The 22106-nt window shown below is 38.8% G+C and overlaps 1 protein-coding gene across 1 annotated transcript in view; it reads right to left on the bottom strand.

The window, feature by feature from the left end:
- TOMM70 (translocase of outer mitochondrial membrane 70) overlaps window positions 1-22106 on the bottom strand; it is a 51224-nt gene that overhangs the window by 828 nt on the left and 28290 nt on the right. Inside the window, exons 6-11 of the mRNA XM_084875464.1 lie at window positions 18182-18389; window positions 15033-15167; window positions 13367-13474; window positions 10737-10853; window positions 5618-5715; window positions 4145-4267 (exon numbers count right to left, since the gene is read on the bottom strand). Of these exons, the coding sequence (XP_084731590.1) occupies window positions 4145-4267; window positions 5618-5715; window positions 10737-10853; window positions 13367-13474; window positions 15033-15167; window positions 18182-18389 (789 nt within the window). The remainder of the gene's footprint in view (window positions 1-4144; window positions 4268-5617; window positions 5716-10736; window positions 10854-13366; window positions 13475-15032; window positions 15168-18181; window positions 18390-22106) is intronic.

The raw sequence follows: 22106 nt of genomic DNA on the forward strand, positions 1-22106 counted from the left end.
CACGGGACAGCAATGGCACTCACCTGTGGGCCCACCTTCCTTCTGCCTCACCTCTCACCACCACGTCCCCCTCCTATGCACCTCACTAGTCACACACGTCTACCCAAATCCCGTGACTGTGCTTACACCCATACCTACACTATTTGTCTCTTTCCAAGACACAGTTCAAATCTAGTATTTTCATGAAAACGGTTTTCCACTCCCTTCCCAATGTTCCTGTAGTTCTGTGGTCATTCTATGCAGACAGATGTATGCACAACACAAACCTAGTGGATCCTTAGTGGAAAACCCTCAATTTCTAAAACCTAAAACAATGTCTAACAATAGTATCTGATTTTTTAGTAAATGGGTAAATATGCTTGGTCAAAAAATATAATTTACCGTTTACAATTTAAGTGTGGTTTGGCTTTATATGCTTACTAAGAACCAAGACCTATGTTAAGTAATTAGTATTAGCTATGTACACTGAGTGATCTCTGAATGCATAATAATATGGACATTGTGTGTGTTAGAGACCTGGTGCATGAATTCGTGCATGGGTGGGGTCCGGCCAGCCTGGTCAGGAGGAGGTGACATGGGCGGTTGGCCGGCCTGCCTGCTTGTCTAACTCCTGGTCTTAGGGGACAATTTGCATATCAGCCTTTTATTATATAGGATATACACTGAGTGGTCAGATTATTATGCGTTCAGAGATCATAGTAATATGGCCACTCTGTGCATATATGCATGTCATCTTACAATAAATATTTATTAAGCCCCTATTCTATCTATGCCAGTTAGACTAAGAAGTACAGTGTACCTGTGGGGTGACTAACCTCTTACTCCAACAGATGACTCCACAATAGACATTAACAACAACAACAAAACTTTAAAAGTTCAGATGTCAGGTAGGTAATAGGTTGCTAAATCCTAGGGTAATGAGCAATTTCACTCCATTCACATGTCTTTATTTTTAAGGCAGGATTTAGAATGAATTTCTTAAAAGTTAAAATTAATTCACAAATAAAAACCATCAAACACCATAACCCAAGGGTCCTTAATCCAGGCTTTATGAACAACTTAAATGCAAAGTGCTTTTATATGTGCATCATCCTAAAAAAAAAAATCAACAGGTCTGCTCGAAAGATTAAGAACTGCTTTTCCAACCCATTCTAATACCAGAATATTGTATTCACATTAACAAATTGGCAATTTTAATATTTACATACAATCATTAGTACACAATAGTTAAAAAGAACCATAAAATTTTCATCAGCCTGAATATATATTTTCTGCCTATTCTGAGCAGACAGAGGAGCCCAGGAGGGGCTGAATGACAGAATTACAACAACTACTTGTTCCTAACAAGCAAAGTGGCAAGATCAGTTATTCTGATGTCAATGAAAGATGGCTCATTTCCTGTCTACTTGGCTCACTGGAGTAGCTTGTCAATTTAACCCATCTGGTCATCAGTTTATAGATTCTTCAATTACACTAAGGACCTTCTAGTTATAAAGACTGGAGTAGAGATTAACTGAATAATATTTGGAAAGTACCCAAGGTTCCGTATCTGGCCATAAAGTAGGTTCTCAAGTAGATGGCAATATCAGTATTAAGATGGTATATTACATTGAACTCTTGGGCATAAACAGTTGTCACCTGTTAATGGTGGATCTCAAGTGCAACTCTGGATAAACATACACAAAACAAGAAGTTATGAAAAGAGTTGCAAAAAATCTTACCCAACTCCCTGATTTTAAAGAAAACTCAGGCTCAGAGCTGATGTTGCCACTTGGCCGGTTGCTTCTCACAGGATCTATTGGGTGGGCAACTAAGTAATTGCGGGTTTCACACATATGGCTTCAGTTGAATTTTTAGGTTTGCAGACGTAGTAAAAATGTAAAACACATTTTGTTATTTGATAGTTGGCTATTCAGCTGTTAATCAGTAAAAAAAGTTTTTTGATCTGTTTTGTAGTTTTCGTTTGGCGTTCGTTAAAAAATGGAAAATCAGCGGCCAGGCCCGGAGCAGCGGCTGACAGGCTGGGAGCGGCCAGGCCCGGAGCGGCCGGGACCGGAGCAACCGGGCCCAGAGCAGCCGGGTCGGGTGCGGCCAGGCCTGTAGCAGCAACAGCCAAGTCCAGAGCAACTAGGTCGGGAGCGGCAGTGACCAGACCTGGAGCAGCTGGTTGTGGAACGAACCAGAGCAACAGAGGCCAGGCCCGGAGCAGCCAGGCCCGGAACAGCTCGCTCCTCGCCTGTACCTGCCCACGGCTGCTTCTCAGACATGGCTGGAAACTTTTGCGGGAACTTGAGGGTCTGCTGAATCAAGTGATGAAGGCTTAGATCTGGATGTGTTGAGTTAGTATAGCGCTGGGGTGTTGATCTGTGAGTGCCTTGGGTGGGGCCTGGATGAGGCTGGTTGACCTATTTGAAAATGTCTTTTGTGTGAAGTGTATCATTGGGCATGTGGAGGTATTATTGATATGAGAAGATGCTAAGTAACAGATATACTATCTGAAAAGGGATTTACTATCGGGGAAAGGGAGGGAGGAAGAGACTGAACATAAACTGTGCACCTATGGATGAGGACAATGGGGGATGGGGAGGGGGCAGAGGGTGGGGTGGGAACCTGGTGGAGGGGGGAAGAAATGAGGAACCTTTGTAATAATATGAACAATAAAGATTGATTTAAAAAAAAAAAAAAAAAAAAAGGAAAATCAAAAGGAACATTTTCGTCATATTTTGCTTTTTTATTTCCTCAAAGGGAAAAACGCATCGCAAGCTCATAAAAAGTTATGTGCTGTTTATGGTGACGAAGCCTTAAAAGAACGGCAGTGTCAAAATTGGTTTGCCAAATTTCGTTCTGGTGATTTTTCACTCAAAGATGAAAAACGCTCTGGTCGTCCAGTTGAAGTTGATGACGCCCTAATCAAAGCAATAATCAATTTGGACTGTCACAGTACAACACGTGAGATTGCAGAGAAGCTTCATGTATCACATACATGCATTGAAAATCACTTAAAACAACTTGGCTATGTTCAAAAACTCGATACATGGGTTCCTCACAAACTGAAAGAATCACAGTTAACGCAACGCATTAGCAGCTGCGATTTGCTAAAGAAACGTAATGAAAATGATCCATTTTTAAAACGACTGATAACTGGCGATGAAAAATGGGTTGTTTACAACAATATCAAGCGGAAAAGATCGTGGAGCAGGCCAGGTGAACCAACTCAAACAACATCAAAAGCTGATATTCATCAAAAGAAGGTTTTGTTATCAGTTTGGTGGGATTACAAAGGAATTGTCTACTTTGAACTCTTACCACCCAACCGAACGATCAATTCTGATGTCTACATTGAACAACTAACGAAATTAAACAATGCAGTTGAAGAAAAGCGGCCCGAATTGACAAATCGAAAAGGTGTTGTATTCCATCATGACAATGCAAGGCCACACACATCTTTGGTCACTCGGCAAAAATTAATGGAGCTTGGTTGGGATGTTTTGCCACATCCACCATATAGTCCTGACCTTGCACCATCTGATTACTTTTTGTTTCGATCTTTACAAAACTCCTTGAATGGTAAAAATTTCAATAATGATGATGATGTCAAATCGTACCTGATTCAGTTTTTTGCTAATAAAAACCAGAAGTTTTTTGAACGTGGGATTATGCTGCTGCCTGAAAGATGGCAAAAGGTCATTGATCAAAATGGGCAATACATTACAGAATAAAGTTATTTAGTTCCATGAAAAAATTGTCTTTGATTTTCTTTAAAAAATCCGCAATTACTTAGCTGCCGACCCAATAGTTCTCTTGGCCACCTGGCTGCCTACCATTCCTGACGCGGCTGCACTGCCTAAGCTCTCTGCGGGCTTTTTCTCCCAAAGAGGAAAGAACGCACAACAGGAATTGGAAAAGATCAAATTTTTCTTTGTAATACATATGCTTGACTTAAACATTTAAATTTGAAAAATAATAAAATAAGGCCAATAAAAGTTGCATAGTTTGAGGGAAGCGTGCCTCAAAGGGCATAACATATTAAGACTTAAAAATTTAATTGATATTGACAATAACTTATCTGTAATGAGAAGAATGAAGAGATAAAATATCTAACAGAGCTGCCTTAAATTTCCTAAGAACAGACTTTGGAAGTTACCTTTGTACTTCAATAGTTCCCATGGTTTCATAGGCAAAATCACATTTACTGTCAATTTCAATAGCTTTGCTGATAAGCTCCAAACCTCTATCCAGGTCTTGCTTCCACTGAAGTTGAAGTAAACTGCAAATGCAAAAAAGCAGTCAGATTGACCATGGGCCAATAGCACCAAGAATATAAGTATATAACTCAATTTCTGCCCTCAATGAATTTTTAATTACAAAATGAAAATAAAACCTAAAATAGTATATAATCAGCAAACTGTTTTTATTTCTCAATTTATATTTGTTTTGTATTCTAAATTCCTTATTATGAAAAAAGTGTCAATGGAAATAACCTAAGTGTCCATTGATGGGTGCATGGATTAAAAAAAAAAAAACTTGGCGCACACACATATGCACAGAAGGAATATTACTGGAATGGGCCATAAAAGGAATCCTACCATTTGCAACAACTAGGATGGATCTTGAGAGCATTATGCTAAATGAAATAAGTTAGACAGAAAGTCAAATACTGCATGATCTCACTTATACATAGATTCTAAAAAAAAAAAAAACAACAAAAACCAACCTAAACATAAAGAGAACAGAGTGATGGTTCCCAGAGGCAGGAGTGAGGGGTGAGTGAAATGGGTGAAAGGAATCAAAAGGTACAAGCTTCCAGTTATAAAATAAGCAAATAACAGCAATGTAATATATGGAATGGCGGTTATAGTTAATAATACTGTATTGTGTATTGGCAAGCTGCTACAACAGATTTTAAAGTTCTCATTACAAGAAAAAAAATTCTGTACATACAAATACCTGTTAGACTTATTGTGATAATTTCACAATATAAATACTGACTACATTGTACACCTGAAACTAGTATATCTTTTTTTTTTTAAAAATATATTTTATTGATTTTGTACAGAGAGGAAGGGAGAGAGATAGAAAGCTAGAAACATCGATGAAAGAGAGTCATCGATCAGCTGCCTCTTGCACACCCCCTACTGGGGATATGCCCGCAACCAAGGTACATGCCCTTGACCGGAATCGAACCCGGGACCCTTGAGTCTGCAGGCCGACGCTCTATCCACTGAGCCAAACCGGTTTCGGCATTAGTATATCTTATGTCAGTTATCTCTCAATAAAAAAGAGAGGAGAAAGTGTCCAATAGTATGGGCTCTATATTAAGTGAAGTTTCTTTTTTATTACAGTTCAAGTACATGCTATGTTTCCTATTTGACACAAGTAACATTTCACAGAATGTTCAGAACTGAAATCCTTAAGCTAAATGAAATAGTACATTTATTGATTGCTATACAAGAATGAAACGTAAGTAAAATTTAAAAATTAACAGTGAAGCATCCATAGCATTAATAAATTTATTGATTAACTCAGTGATACTCTACACCACAGTACTTTCCTCAGTGACCAATTATGCAAAAATTTATTTTTTTACTGGAATGAACAGAAGCACAAAAATACATACCCTTTATGAACATAAGTTGTGGCATTGTCTGGTTCCAAATCAATACATTTATCATACATTTCATCAGCTTTACCAAACTGCTGCTGATCTGTTAATGCCTAGGTGAGGAGATACTTCAGTTATATTAACATAACTGTCAACCTAAACAGCTAAAAGCACATTGCTTATTAATTACAAAAAATTACTTAATTTATCCATTTCTTTACAAATTATTATGTTTGGAGGATACAAAATGTTACAACTTAATTATGTTACAAATATGAAATCTTAAACGTCCACTATTTTTGACAATGTGGTAAGTGTGGAATACACAAAACCCCACTCTTGGTGCCGTTCTAATATCATATTTTCATAAGTCACTTATTCATAACTTATCAAAATATATCCAAAGGAATTTAAAGGCAATACTCATTATTTGAAAGGATAAATTCAGGCATGTGTGTTAAATGTCAGTCATTCCTTAAAAATTGATTTTTTTAAAAAAGCAGTTACAATGAACTGTTTTAAAGCAAATCCCATGGCAGAAATCAAAGGGTTTGTTATGTGGATACCAGATCATACTCAAACTGTAACTTCGAGCTTTTTTTTTTTTTTTTTTTTTTTTTAAGTTATACTATGTTCCTCCCTGTCTCCCTCCCTCTCTAAAAAGCAATGGGAAAAATATCCTCAGGTAAGGATGAATTAGAGAGAACTACTAGAGGCCCGGTGCATGGACACACAAGAGGGGGTGTCCCACAGCCAGGCCTGTGCTCTCTTACATTGTGGGGCCCCTCAGAGGATGTCTGACTGTGGTTTAGGCCCGATCCCTGCAGGCGGCTAGGGAGGAGCCCGAGCCTGCGCTGCACTGCTCGTACTCATCCTCATCCTGGCCCAGGGCGCCTGCCACTGCGGCTCAGTGCTGCCTCAGAGTCAGGAGAGGCTCCTCCCTCTCCCCCCAGCTATGCTCGCCAGCCATGAGCCTGGCTTCTGCTGAGCAGCGCTTCCCCTGGGGGAGTGCACTGACCACCAGGGGGCCGCTCCTGCGTTCAGCATCTGCTGCCTGGTGGTCAGTGCACATCATAGTGACTGGTCTTCCCATCATTCAGTCATAATGGTTGTTAAGGCTTTTTTTTTTTTTTTTAAATATATTTTATTGATTTTGTACAGAGAGGAAGGGAGAGAGATAGAGAGCCAGAAACATCGATGAGAGAGAGTCATCGATCAGCTGCCTCTTGCACACCCCCTACTGGGGATATGCCCGCAACCAAGGTACATGCCCTTGACCGGAATCGAACCCGGGACCCTTCAGTCCCCAAGCCGACGCTCTATCCATTGAGCCAAACCGGTCCCGGCTGGTTGTTAAGGCTTTTAATATATGTAGACAGTGTGTATCTATACTAATAAAAGAGTATACTAATTAGACCAGGAGACCTTCTGGAAGACCATCCAGACATCCTTCCTGACAAAACCAGCTGTGTTAAGCCGCCTGAGGTGGTCTTGGGCACCAGCGCCTGCGGCTGGCTGTGGCCCGGGAGATGAAGCAGCTGCTTGCCCTGTGGTTCCGGGCCGCCAGCCGGAGAAGCCACTCACCCCGTGTCCCAGGGACACGGAGAAGCTGCCTGCCTGCGGGTGCCACCAATGCTCGAGGCTGGCTGTAGCCTGGGAGATGGAGAAGTCGCCTGCCCCGAAATCCCAGGCCGCAGCCAGCGGAGAAGCCACCAGCCCTGTAGGCAGGCTCCAGGGCCTGCGGCCTGGGAGATGGGTTCTCTCTCCTCTCACTGCAGTCATTACTACAATATTCCCTTCTGAATTTCTCTCTGCTGCCCCGACCCAACTCCACTTTTCACCTGAAGGATAGGGAGCAGAGAGGGCAGTGTTAAAAGCTGACATTTTAAGCAGGTAATGTTGGTATTTAAACATATACATGGAAAACTAGTCCTTAAGGTAACAAAGCTAGAAAGGGAGGGGACAGGGACAGGACAAGACATATTATATCCAGCAATCCACGTGGGGACTGATAACTTTGCAATGATGACATGAAGATATGAATCAACTAAAATAGTTGGCAGGGACAATTCTTCCATCTTTGAAAGTATATCAAGTCTGTTTAAATAGATTTTCATCTGCATAATATAACACATTCTGATACCACCACCACCACCACCACCAATGTGGTCAGTGTTGTGCTGGTGAATGTTTAACAACTGGGTGTCAAAGAAAACAAAACCCTGATTTATAGTATCTCCAATTTCTGTGGCATAAATTCTCCATCCATGGCTTATTTCAGCTGCTAATGTGATCCACTAAATGCAGAGCTGAGAAGAAATGTGCAGTACACTATTATATCCCACCAGAAAGACCCAAAGAAATAATGTCAAGAGTCAGAACAGGAAAGTATAGTAAATAATTGAGGAGTGATGAATTTAGAGTATGTATTACCTTTGGTTTTAATGTAATTTATTCACTCTTAAGATTATATAGTTTAATTTTTAACAATGGCCATCTTTAACAACCAGCTTGCAAAATTCCTGAAAATTTGTGAGCCAGTCAGAGCAGGCTCCAGCACAATGCTGAGTGGAATATAATTGTTAAAGGGCATGGCTCATGGATTTGAAACAAGACTCAGCCACTTTTAGGTTTCACTGGTCAAGTTACCTGATCTCTTTATACCTCAGTGTTCTCATCTGTGTAATTATGGTATCTATTATGTAGAGCTGTTGCAAAGATACAATAAAATCTGTGTATGACAAGGCACAGTACCCGAAACAAATTCATTCAATTTGTTATAAACTGTTACTACCTCAATATGTAGCTGACAAAATTACTCATGCTGAAAGAATGAAATTTTACTAATGAGAAAAATACCTTATTTTGCAATCTACATAGAGACAGTCAGTTTTGCTTCCTAGACAGTAGATGGTAATCTACCACTAGAAACTGAAAGGGGGAAAATGACCTCAACCAGCCTCCAAGGAGCTGGATCATGGAGCAGGGAGGATGCCATCCGTTCCGGGATACCTCTGCAGTAAGAGGCTTAGCCTCGGGCATTAATTCAGATCAACTAAGCATCAGACTTAAGATGAATGGTGAGAAGGATTCTGAGGCTGCTTCTAGACTTAGCAGAAATAGAACTATTTTAATACATAAGCAATAGTTACTATGGCTAATGATGGTGAGAAAAAACACAGCATGATCTATACTAATAAAAGACCAGACATCTTCCGGACAACCACCCGCACGTCCTTCCTGACAATGCCCGGCCCAAGCAAAGCCACCTGCCAGTGGTCTCAGGCACCAGCGCCTGCAGCTGGCTGTGGCCTGGGAGACAGAAGCCGCCTGCCCCTCAGTCACAGGCTATAGCCAGCTGGAAAGCTGCCTGCCTTGTAGTATCGGGTGCCAGTGCCTGCGGCCGCCTGGAGGAAGGAATCCTGGGTCCCGGGTGCGAGGCAAAGGCAGAGGAGGTTAGGGGTGAGCAAGCCAGCAGGGGAGCAGTCAGGGGTGATCAGGCTGGCAGGCAAAGCGGTTAGGGGCAATGAGGCAGGCAGGCAGGTGAATGGTTAGGAGCTAGCGGTCCTGGGTTGTGAGAAGGATTGTCTGACTGTCTGGGACCAGACCTAAACCAGCAGTCATACATCCCCCAAAGGGTCCCAGATTGGAGAGGGTGCAGGCCAGTGTGAGGGACACCCCTTTTCCCCCCCATGCACGAATTTTGTGCAATAGGCCACTAGTATACATATATAAAATTACATGTAACTATGTATATAGTAAAGCAAAAATAAGGAAACCACAGAATAGACATTTTAGCATAGACTGTGATTCTAGTGCTAATAAAGGTAGCTCAGGTAAGCCAAAATCTATTTTTGGTAGCACAGTGACAAGAAAATGTGTAAGAAAGCTCTGGGAGAGCTGTTCCTAATATAGGTTTCTTTAAAAAGCTATTCAGTGGCCTTTGTTCTTTTAGCTGCTTATAGAACTCTGCATCAAAAAGGCATTTTAAACTTCATTTCAGTGATGCTGATGGGATTATCCCTTCTGCTTTGTTCCTAATATAAAGCATAAACCCAAGTGTACCTATTCAATACAAAAGTTACACAATTGTAATGTGCATTTTCTTATTTTAAATTCTATCCATTCTTTAAAACTTTATATAGTACATGCTATCACAAGGAATATAGAGCAACTATTGTCCCCCCCCCACCTTTTGTTTTAAAGTTATTATCGGCCATTACCATTAAACTGTAAGGACAAAGACCGAAGAAATAAGATTACTTCTGAGATTAAGGAACTTCTGTGTTTACTTCATGCCCCAGAGAGTTAGTTAATAGAGAATTTCAATTTCTGATAATACACTGATATGTAGAACTATTAAAGGATAGATCCAACACAAATCAGTCTTCTCACAGTCCCTTACCATAAATCCTCAAAAAAAGTTTCACCCATGGAACTTTTTTCTTTAACTTTACTGAAGACTACATGAAGGAACTTTAAAAAAAACCAGCAACCTGAAGAATGGTTTGGAGGTAGAAATCTACCATAGCTGGTCATTTTTGAATGTTTTCTATTTCTGAGATGTAAATATCTGTGCTTTCTGATGGTCTAAGGCTCTACAGTCGCGACCCACAGGTTGAGAACCACTAGCAGGGTCGCCTAAGACCATTGGAAAACACAGATATTTACATTATGATTCATAACAGTAGCAAAATTATAATTATGAAGTAGCAACGAAAATAATTTTATGGTTGGGGGGTCACCACAACATGAGGAATGTGGCATTAGAAAGGTTGAGAACCACTGAAATAAACAAAAAGCTTCCATATTTTTCCTTCCTTGAATACAGTAAATTTTCCTAAGTTCATTTGATAAATCCAATCCAAATGAAAACATAAGGGAAATGGTCTGCTTAAACTTCCCCACATTATGAGTTTAGGGTCACGGTTTTCAAATTGAGTAACATATGAGCCCCTCTTGAAGGGGTGCAGGACCATCCTGGGGGCCCCGGAGAATCACAGAAGAACACAGCATTGCTTTCTGATTTCTCTACTGGGATTCAGCACACAAGTACACATCTTTAAAAAAGAAGAAAAAAAAGAAAAGAAAAAAAAGGCCAATCAACTAATAAAGTATGAAAAATCACACTTACCTGGGCATATAGTGCATAGCCTTCAGCACACCTGGGAAATTTCTTTATGACCTCTTCAAACCCTTTCATAGCTGCTTGGATTTGTGAAGAATTGTTTCCTGTATATGCCTGACGATACTGTTTAAAAAAAAAAAAAAAAAATCAAAAAATCAAAACAGGCCTGTTAAATCAAGAATTCAAAACTCATGGAATGTTAAAATATTACACAAAATTACATAAATATTTCCAGAAAGGCAGGGGTTATACTAACATAATTTGCTGCATCTAAAAGGGTTCTAAGGAAGCCCTGGTTGGTGTTGTTCAATGGTTAGAGCTCAGGTCTGTGCAAAGAGGAGTGATGGGTTCAATCCTTGCAGGTTCAATCCCCAGCCCTGGTCAGGGCACATGTGGGAGGCAAGTTATCAGTATGTCTTTCTCACATCAATGTCGTCGTCGTCGTACCTGCGCGCCCCGCCCCCCCCCCATCTCTCTAAAAAGCAATGGGGGAAAATATACTTGGGTGAGGCTAAACAAAAATAAATAAATAATAAACACAAGGATTCCAAGGAAATAACTCAGCTGCAGGGTATTCAAAGGCTATGTACAGCTAGGTCTTTGCTGATTATACAAATTCCAGGATGTTCAGTAGAAGGGGGCATTCTAATGTGTCAGAACTTAACTTGTATATAAATGGGGGAATTTTAAACCTAATTTATTATCACTTTACTACAAATGTTACTTTATCTAATATCATTTTCACCTATAATATACAGGACAGACCAAAATTACAATGATGGTCCTATAAGATTATAAGGGAGCTGAAAAATTCCTATTGCCTAGTGACTTAGCCACACCAACATCATGATGCAATGCATTACTCACGCATTTGTGACAATACTGTTGTAAACAAACCTATTGTGCTACTAGTCATACAAAAGTATAGCACATACAATTATGTACAGCACATAATACTTGATACTAATAATAAATGACTATATTACTGATTTATATATTTACAAGACTAAATACTTTTATCATTATATCTTCAATTGCAGTCTTTCTATTTACAAAAAGTTTGCTGTCAAACATATATATGTGTGTATGTATGTGTATATATACGTATCATGTATACATATATACATGTGTGTACACACATGTGCGTGCGCACACACACACACACACACACACACACACACACCCTGTTTTATGCAGGCAGAAGCCTCAGATACCTCATATTTACTGCATCTCTTAACTGCATAATTTTCTGGTGCTTGATTCAGTATCATGTTGTTTTACCCAGTAACCTGCTGTACAGGTTTGTAGCCTAGGTGTTTAGTAGGCTATGCCTCTTAGGTTTGTGTAAATGTACTGTGATATTCGCACAATAACAAAATCACTTAAAGACACATTCCTCAGAACATATTCTTATTGTTAAGCAGTGCATAACTGTAAATGTGTTTGTGATCCAATTTCTTTCTTTAAAAGGAAAATCATTTTAGGACTCAAACTATAGAGTGTGGATGAAAAGGAGCCACACACTAAACCTAGCAAGGTCAGGGGAGGCCTGTGGGAAACCTAAAGTATCCACACAGGATGGTCTGAAATTAAAACTTCCTAACTAAAAGCAGTTCATGGGGGGTAGTCATGTCCAAAGATGATATTTTTCCCTAACAAAGGTCAATCTTCACCTTAACTTGAGTTTGTCTGTCGTCTCTCATCTAGAATAGCATACTGACAAACATAAGATGGCGGTTAATTTGCATACACAGGCACTGAGTGGTGGGGAGGGACGCTTGGCAAGGACACATTTCTGCCCCGCCCGGGTCTCTCAGGCCTCTGGGCAGCGTGGGAAGGTGGGGCCTGAGCGGAAAGGGGCTGGGCCAGCGTGGAAAGGCGGTGCTGGCAGCCAAAGAAAGGAAAGCCCATTTTAGCATAAATATTCGAGCATCCGGCTTTTAGTGTAAAAGATGTGTCTATCGTTTTACTTTTCATCCAATACCAGAGGTTTCCCCACTTTGTTTTCTCCAGCCTCCTTCATCTATCATCAATGAATTCTATGTAACCTACATCTCGTTTTTTTATGGTAATGTATAAAGAAGGTGCAAAACCGCCATTTTGCAAAGCGTTTTCTCAATCCATTGAGATTTTTCTTCCTGGCAATTGTCAGTTTGGCTCAAATAAACTCACAAAAATTCTTACAGGTTTGGTCATTTCCTGTGGTTAACAATAGTTATTGGAGTACCTCATTTCACTATAAATTGAATTATTTTACTTGATTTTCAGTGTTTCTGATTATTAATAGTTTTACAAAGGTGAGATGAACTTGCAGTTAATGTGGTGTCATGATTGCAGTTAGTTTCTCAAAATGCTTTTGTTCTCTGTACTAGTTTATGGAAGAGGACCAGGAAGAACAGTGCTAAACAGGGGAGCATAAAAATCACGGATAAACATCTATCAAGATGAACACAAATAATACAATCAGAGAAATACAGAAACAGTACCTCAATAAATATATGTATACATTTCCTTCTCTAAACTAACTTGTTTTCCCTCTAGGTGTATCCTTTGGGGGAAAAAGAAAAAGATGATTTTACGGATAATGAGGGAAATAAAAATGATGTGTAGGAATAAAAAAAGAAAGTAGAACCTACCAATGCAAAGCATTTCTGTGCTTGTGCCAGGGCAGACTCAGGTCTTAATCTAATACATTCATCAAAATCTGCCACTGCTTCTTCAACTTGATCAAGCAGTATTTTCAGCTAAAAAACAACACACACACACATATATAAATAAACACGACTCAAAATAATAAGTGTACTCACCCCCAGTTAAGTACATACTATCTTTTATCAAAGCTCAGCATAATGCTAATAGCATATAGTAATTATTCAATATAGAATTACTTTCTAGAAACAATAAACTAGAAAATCGTATAATTTTAAAGAAAGCTTCTACAACTTAAAACTAGTGTCCAATTTCTTAAAAACCACTAAAAACCCACCATTTTGCACTGCAATTTTGACCACTTTTTAAAAAAAAATATATATTTTATTGCTTTTTTAGAGAGGAAGGGAGAAGGATAGAGAGTTAGAAACACTGATGAGAGAGAAACATTGATCAGCTGCCTCCTGACCACTGCCCACTGGGGATGTGCTCACAACCAAGGTACATGCCCTTGATGGAATGGAACCTGGGACTTTTCAGTCCGCAGACCGACACTCTATCCACTGAGCCAAACAGGTTAGGGCAATTTTGACCACTCTTTTCTTCTAGAAAAGTAGACATTTCTGTACTTTCAAATTTCAAAGCAAATCAGATCATTCAATAATTACTTTTCAAATTAACCTTAAGATACTACCAGTAAGGATCAAAATGTCAGGAATTTTAAGAATGTCAACACTTCTTCAAATCCTTCACAGACAGAAATATTAGGTACAATTCTCCATTAGAAAGAACTTCAGCTTTTGTTATTGAGTGGATAGTCCATATTTTCTACCATAATACATTCCACCAAGTCACAATAAACAAGCAGATGAAAAAGCCATGCTTTCTCCAGATGAAGCTAAAACTAGGAACTGTTTACTTCACTATATTTATATATATATATATATATATATATATATATATATTTTTTTTTTTTGCTAAAAACCAAATATGCGGATTGTAAATCTCCAATAAGATATTTTGTGTGTGGCCGAAACCGGATTGGCTCAGTGGATAGAGTGTCGTTCTGCGGACTGAAAGGTCCCAGGATCGATTCCGGTCAAAGGCTTGTACATTGGTTGTGGGCACATCCCCAGTGGGGGGTGTGCAGGAGGCAGCTGGTAGATGTATCCCTCTCATCGATGTTTCTAGCTTTCTATCCCTCTCCCTTCCTCTCTGTGAAAAATCAATAAAATATATTTAAAAGAAAAATACTCCTCTTAAAAAAAAAAAAAAAAAAAAAAAGGTATTTTGTGTGTGTACTGTTTGGATAGTCTAGGCTAAATACTTCTTGACAGCAAGAAGCCCACAAAAACCATTGCATTAATTCAAAATGCTCATTAAATGTTTTTAATGTTTTACTCATTGAAAATCTATGTACTGGAAACACTTGAAAAACAAACTTGAACTAGCAAGCCAATATTTGTAGCCTTCCTTTTCTTCTTTTTAATAAGTAAATACTGATATTATAAGGATAAATGTTCAAGAGGGGGACTGTGATCATTTGTTCAGAATGATCTGAATTGATAAAAGAAAAGTTTAAGACATTCTCAAATATGGATATCAAATTCCTTAATCGGAGATCAGAACTCTTGGTTAAGAAAATAGACTAACCTGTCCTCGGTGATGATAAACATCTGCATTCTGAGGATCAATATCAGCAGCCATGTTAAAATCCTGAGTGGATAGCAAAGGCTGCTGCTGCTGCATGTACATGCTGCCCCTTTTGATGAGTGCATTTGCTCGAAGCTACATGCCCCAAATGAGAAAAGGTCATCATTACTCCTTATATCCCAATGTAGTTTAGAAACAAACAGCTGTATTGAGATATAATTCATATACCACAAAACTCATTTAAAATCAGTTGTTTCTAGTATATTCAGAGTTGTGCAACTATCACCACTATCTAACTCCAGAACCTCATCATTATCTCCAAAAGAAACTTTATACATATTAGCAGTCACTTCTCATTTCCTCTCTAACCTATCAATCTACTTTCTACTTCTATGAATTTGTATATTCTTGGGCATCTCATTAAGATGGAATAGTCTTTTGTGTCTGGCTTCTTTCACTAAGTATGTTTTTAAGGTTCATCTGGTTATAGCATGTTATCAGTACTTCATGCTTTTTTATAGCTGAATATTATTCTGCTAGAGGCTCAATGCACAAAATTCGTGCAAGAGTAGGCTTTCCTTCCTCCGGCTGCCTGGCACTGGCTTCCCTCACAGCCCCAGCTTTACCTGGAAGGTCGTCCAGGATATCTGGTCTAATTGGCATATTGTGCTTTTATTATTTTAGGTTGTATACCACTTTTATCAACTCATACCTTGATGGACATTTGAGCTGCTTCCACTTTTTGGCTATCATGAATAATGCTGCTATGAACATTCATGTACAAGTTTTTGTGTGGTCTTATATATTCAACTAGAGGCCTGGTGCATGAAAATTCATGAACTGGAGGTGGGGGTCCCCTCAGCCAGGCCTGCCCCCTCTCTCAGTCTGGGAACCCTCAGGGGTGAGAGATGACCCGGTGATTAGGGGAAGATGATGCCCTATCACACCTCTGCTGCCACTGCCGGCAGCACAAGCCTCAGCCAAGCCTGGTTACCTGAGCCTTGGCTGGCTCTGGGCAGCTGCCATCAGAGGCTTGCCTGTGCCTCGGGCTGGCCCTAGGTGGCTGGGGGGCTGAGGGTACCGGGGGACTCTGGAGGCAGGCACACAGAGCAGCCAGGCCTACCTGGGGACAGGCCCGACCTTGCCACGCACCTGCTGCCCAGTGGGGCTGAAGGGACTGGGTGCTGCCATCTTGAGGCTGTGGGCACTGTGATCTTTTGAGGGCTTGGCAGTAAATTAGCATATTCCCTCCTTATTGGCTGTGGGCACCATCATCTTTGCAATGGCATGAGGTTAAATTAGCATATCCCCTCTTTATTAGATAGGATTCTCTAGGGTATATGTCTAGGAGAGGAACTGCTGGGTCTTATGGTAACTCTTATCAATAAACTCCCTAACTAATTTCCAAAAAAAGTTTTACTATTTTACATTCTTGTGAGCAATGTATGACAGTTCCAATTTCTCTACACCCTCATCAATACTCTTCACTGTCTACTTTCTGACTATAGACATCCTAGTGGGTGTAAAGTAAAATCTCACTGTGATTTGGATTTGAATTTCCTTAAGAGTTAATGATGCTGGGCATCTTTTACTGTCCTTATTGGCCATTTTAATATACTAGAGGCTTGATGCACGAAATTCGTGCAAGGGCCTTGGTCCTGGCAGGCCCCCATCTACTGTGGCTTTTTCCGGAAGGAAGGATGTCTGGTCTAATTAGCATATTATGCTTTTATTATTATAGATTCTTTGGAGAAAATGTCTATTCAGAGTCTTCAACCTGTTTTTAAATTGAATTGTTTTAGTAAGAAGAGCTCTTCATATATTCTGGATACAAACCCCTTATCAGATACAGAATTTATATTTTCTCACATTCTGTACAATGTTTTCTCTTTTTTGATGGCATCCTTTCAATCAAAAAAGTTAAAAATTTTGATGAAATCTTTTCTTTATTGCTGTTGCTTAGCTTTTGGTGTCATTTCTAAGGAATCACCATATAATCAAAGGAAAGCTGTCCTCCTATTTTTTTTTTTCCGTAAGAATTTCATACTTTTAGCTCTTACATTTAGGTCTTTGATTCATTTGAGTTAATTTTTGTCCAAGCGTATGATAGACATCATTACTACTTGCCATTCAAACCAAAAGTCATGATCATAATAAAGCAAGATACAGAGATTCCCCAGAACTCTTTTTCAAGACAAACTTACATGTCTTCCTAAATGAAATGAACAGGAATGCCCCCACATTTTAACAAGAACACCTAACAACATTTGTAATTAGTAGGAAAATCATTAGGAAATAAAATTAAAATTACTAGGGTATCTTCAGCTTTAAAATTTCATTTTAAAAGTAACTTAACAAATATTGTTATAACTACTTTTGTTTACAGAAAGTTTAGATATTTATTGAAAAGTATTTAAGTCTTTATTACAACTTTTATACATGAATGATTTCTTTGCAGGTGGAAAAAGCCAGAGTTTTCCTAATTTCATGAGGAAACAGGTCAGTGTGAACAACTGGTAAGGAAGAGTTAGTTGATGGCTAAGTTCTGTCATGTTACACTTAGTAGAGACCTCTCAAAATTCAACGGACACCCCAATGTTAATTATGAAAATAACTACATACACATAAGAACACTTGGAAAATGAAAAGCTGTTCCAATGACACACTGCAAAACTTTTGGTATATGTTAGTACCTATATCATATTTTTAGATCCTGTATTTTTCCTCCTGTTAAAAATAAAAAATTACTGGCATCCTAATAAAATCTCCCAGAATATATTATTAAATGTGCTTATTTTTATTAAATGCACTTTATAACCTTGTACTACCTAAAGCATGTAACTTACAGCATTACATTTACCATTTCACTGACCAAATATAGTCCATTACATAGGCAATGCTACAGTGACGCTACCGAATGCTATAGGAAAAATATTTCCCTTTCCTAGCTAAAAATAAACGTCGCTGATATTTATATTGCAGTTTCATTACACCAACTCAATCATCATTAGGGGTAGTTCCTTCCAAAACAAAAGTAGCCTTCTGGAGAATGACAGTGAAATGCCAAAATTTTGGCAAAACAGATCTAAAAACCTCATTTTTATTTATTAATTTTTGCACAAGCACAAAAGCACATTTTTAATACGTACCTTCACATTAGCTTCTTTCAAATTGATGACCTTGTCTAAATCTGGTTTAGCTGCGTTGGCATTGCCAATAAGCAGGTAGAAGGTAGCTCGTAGTAATAATGCTTCTGCCATGTATTTGCCTTGAGCATCTATTTCTTTTGAGCATTCACTTATGATCTTATCATAGTTTTCTTCTTCCATGTATTGTTTAGCCTTTAAATATCCGGAACTGAAAATAAAATGAATATAGGAGATCATTTACGAAGAGAGGATGAAATGCTACAATTTGCCACACTTAGTAGACCCGAATTAAGCAAACATCCATTTCCCCTTAATGAGCCAGTCGGCCAGTGTGGGAAAGCAGCAGGGCAGGAGGTAACAGGAGTCTTGATTTTCATGCTTGAATAATTTTTAAAAAGGAACCAGCAGTCAGTGGCAAAAACCTGAAGTTACTGCCCAAGCGTCAACATTTAAACACTTGAAATGAACGGGGCAAGTCTTATTCACTTTCTTATCTATGGCACGTTGATGGCATGCAACAGTTATTTTATGACTAACAGAAAGGATAAAGAAATCCTATATAATAAAAGGCTAATATGCAAATAGACTGAAAGGCGGAATGACCAGTCTCTTGACATGCACTGACCACCAGGGGGTTGGCCCTCAATGCAGGAACTGGCCCCCTAGTGGTCAGTGCGTTCCCACAGGGGGAGCGCTGCTCAACAAGAAGCCAGGCTCATGGCTGGCAAGCACAGCAGCAGTGGCAGTCAGATATCCCTGGAGGCTCCCAGACTGTGAGAGGGTGCAGACCAAGCTGAGTCACGTCCCCCCCAAACCCCAGTGCACAAATTTCATGCACCAGGGCTCTAGTTGGAAATAATTTAGGTCAGGGCCACAGAGGCCAAGGGAAGAGGGTGTGACCAAAGCTGTACTCTGTAAAGATAAGCAAGGGAGCAAGACTAGAAGCAGAGAAATATCTGCAGGGCTTTCATTGAGAAGTTGTGTTGTTTTACTTATAAGAACAGACCAAGAAAGAATAGGTGGAAATATCAAAGAAGCAAATTTAAAGGTAGATTCTCCCATAAAAAGTACTTTAAAGACATCCTTCCCTACTTCTTAAATTCAGTGACTACAATATCATTATTCATCTAAGATGATGACTATTATCAAAGGTGCTTACAGGAGGGATTTCCTTGAACTGAAAAGGAATTTATAATAGATGAGCTTATAAGAGGTGTTATAAACATAAGGTATTATAAATGGAAGTACATTTTCTCATTCCACTTGTTATATATTTTGAATAAAAAAAACTGACAAATGACTTGAGTTGTTGGTCAAGCCTGGCTGGTGTGGCTCAGTGGTTGAGCACTGACCTATGAACCAGGAGGTCATGGTTTGATTCGCAGTCAGGGAACATGCCTGTGTTGCGGGCTTGATCCCCAGTGTTGGGCATGCAGAACACAGCCAATCAATTATTCTCTCTCGTCATCAATGTTTTTATCTCTCTCCCTCTCCTTTCCTCTCTGAAATCAATAAAAATACATATTTTTCAAAAAAGTTGTTGGTCAAAATCTTACAAATCGTGTGCTAATAACCTTTCCTACAGTTAGATTCTAAGACCCCCTTATACTCTAGTTTTGTTCCTCACGTCACCAGGCTAAGAAAATATAATTATTAAATCAGTATGGAAATAATAATGGTTCCTAACTTACTGAGAATCTAAGTGCATGCTTACAAATATAATCTTTAAACTTCATAACTACCCTCTCAAAGGTAAATATTATCAGCCCCAGTTAAAAAATGATGAAGCTACAGTTCAGAGTAAAATGGAATTCAAAAACTTAGGCCCGATTCCAGCTAGTGTTTTGGTGACAGATAGCTGCTACCTCTCAATATATCTTTTAGAATAATGGTATTAACATCATTGTAGTTTTGCTGGGACAATGACCTTTTTCCTAACCAGAAGAGGAAATTATTGGCATAATTTTAAACATTTACTTCCCAACAACTATCTTCTGAAAAGACTAAGTATCAACTAAAATTTGAACATCTTAGTACCATTATGCATAGTATCTTCCTCCTTAAAAACTGGCCAACAATGCTGGAAAATTTGAGAGACAGAAATGAAAAAACGATCTCTATCCTGGACCCAGAGAGAATTATGCTAAAGTGAAATAAGCCAGTCAGAGAAAGACAGTGCCATACGATTTCACTTCATATGGCATCTAATGAATAAAATAAACAAAACAGAAACAGACTCATAAAACAAACAACAGGCTGACAATGTTAGAAGGGAAGGGGGTTAGGAGGCCAGGTGAAAAAGGTAAAGGGATTAAGCAAAAACTAATAAAATCATAGACATAGACTAACAGTATAGTAATTATCAGAGGAGTCAAAGGGGGTGGAAGGGGCTAAATGGTGAAGGAATGAGACTTGACTTGGGTGGTGAACATACAATACAATATACAGAGGATGTATCTAGGATTGTACATCAGAAATCTTTATAATTTTATTAACCAGTAACCCCAATGAATTAAAATAAAATAAAATAAAAAGTTGGTTAAGAGACATTTAAAATTAAAGAATAAAAAAGCAATCTGTTTCCTTAAACCTTTTAATATGTTATAGATGGAAAACTGTGCTTTTCTAAAAATACTTCCTTTTCTTCCAAATTCATTTAGAAATGTTATTTTGGTAATAATAGTGTACCTTTTCCTGGAGAGGAAAGGTAGCCTTAACATCAAAACATAAGTACTGATAAAGACAAATGGACAAGCAGGCTAGATGGCTTATGTACTAGAATGTACCACTGACCTCAAGCTGTAAACATGGCATCCTATACTGCTCTCCAAAAGAGCAAAGTCAAGAAGCCTAGAAAATGGCATTTTCCCAAGCAAGCAGAAAAAAGCTTGAAGAAAGTCACTTTTGGGAACTCCTAAGCATCTCAGTTTATAAATTATATAAACTTCCCAACACTAAAACATTTGAATATTCAATTACATAATAATTTTCAAGTTAATGTCCCTATTTGAATAGTTGATCACCTCACTCACTGGGAATCCTCTTGTGAATATCACTAGGACCCTAAAAGGAGGGCAAACTCCTGCTATTAAAACCTTAAGCCACCGGATAAAAACTCTCAGGGTGTAAAAGACACATGTGAGAAGTATTTTTATTATAACAATGCTATCAGGATATTTAATTTATTATTTTTTTTAGATGAGTCAGAACCCCATTTAGGCACATAAAAAACAAAACTAAACCCTAGCTGATTTGGCTCAGTGGACAGAGTGTGAGCCTGTGGACTGAAGGATCCCAGGTTTGAGTCTGGTTAAGGTCAATGCCCAGGTTTCGGGCCTGATTCTCCAGTGTGGGTGTGCAGAGAAGGCAGTTGATTAATGATTCTCTCTCATCTTTAATTTTTCCATCTCTCTCCCCCTTTCCCTTCTTCTCTGAAATCAGTAAAAATATATTTTTAAAAAACAAAACAAAAACAAAAACAACAACAAAAATCCCCCCCAGCCCAGCCCAGCAATGTGACTAAGTAGTTGAGTCAACCCATGAATCAGGTCACAGTTTGATTCCTGTATGGCAGTGTTTTTCAACCTTTTTTGGGCAAAGGCACACTTGTTTCATGAAAAAAATCACGAGGCACACCACCATTAGAAAATGTTAAAAAATTTAACTCTGTGCCTACATTGACTATATATAAAGTAATTCTCTTGAATAGGAATCAAATAAACACAAAGAAAGTATTTTATTATGAAATATTAAGTAAACAAAATAGTGAAAAATTATAAAATTCTTGTCTTGTCTGCACCTACGGCACACCAGGCAACATCTCGCGGCACACTAGTGTGCCGCAGAACAGCGGTTGAAAAACGCTGCTGTATGGGGCTTGATTCATCTAAGATTCAGCAGAAGTGCAAGAGGAAGCCAATTAATG

This window comes from Pipistrellus hanaki (assembly GCF_964339955.1).
Source record: "Pipistrellus hanaki genome assembly, chromosome: 2".
NCBI lineage: Eukaryota > Metazoa > Chordata > Mammalia > Chiroptera > Vespertilionidae > Pipistrellus > Pipistrellus hanaki.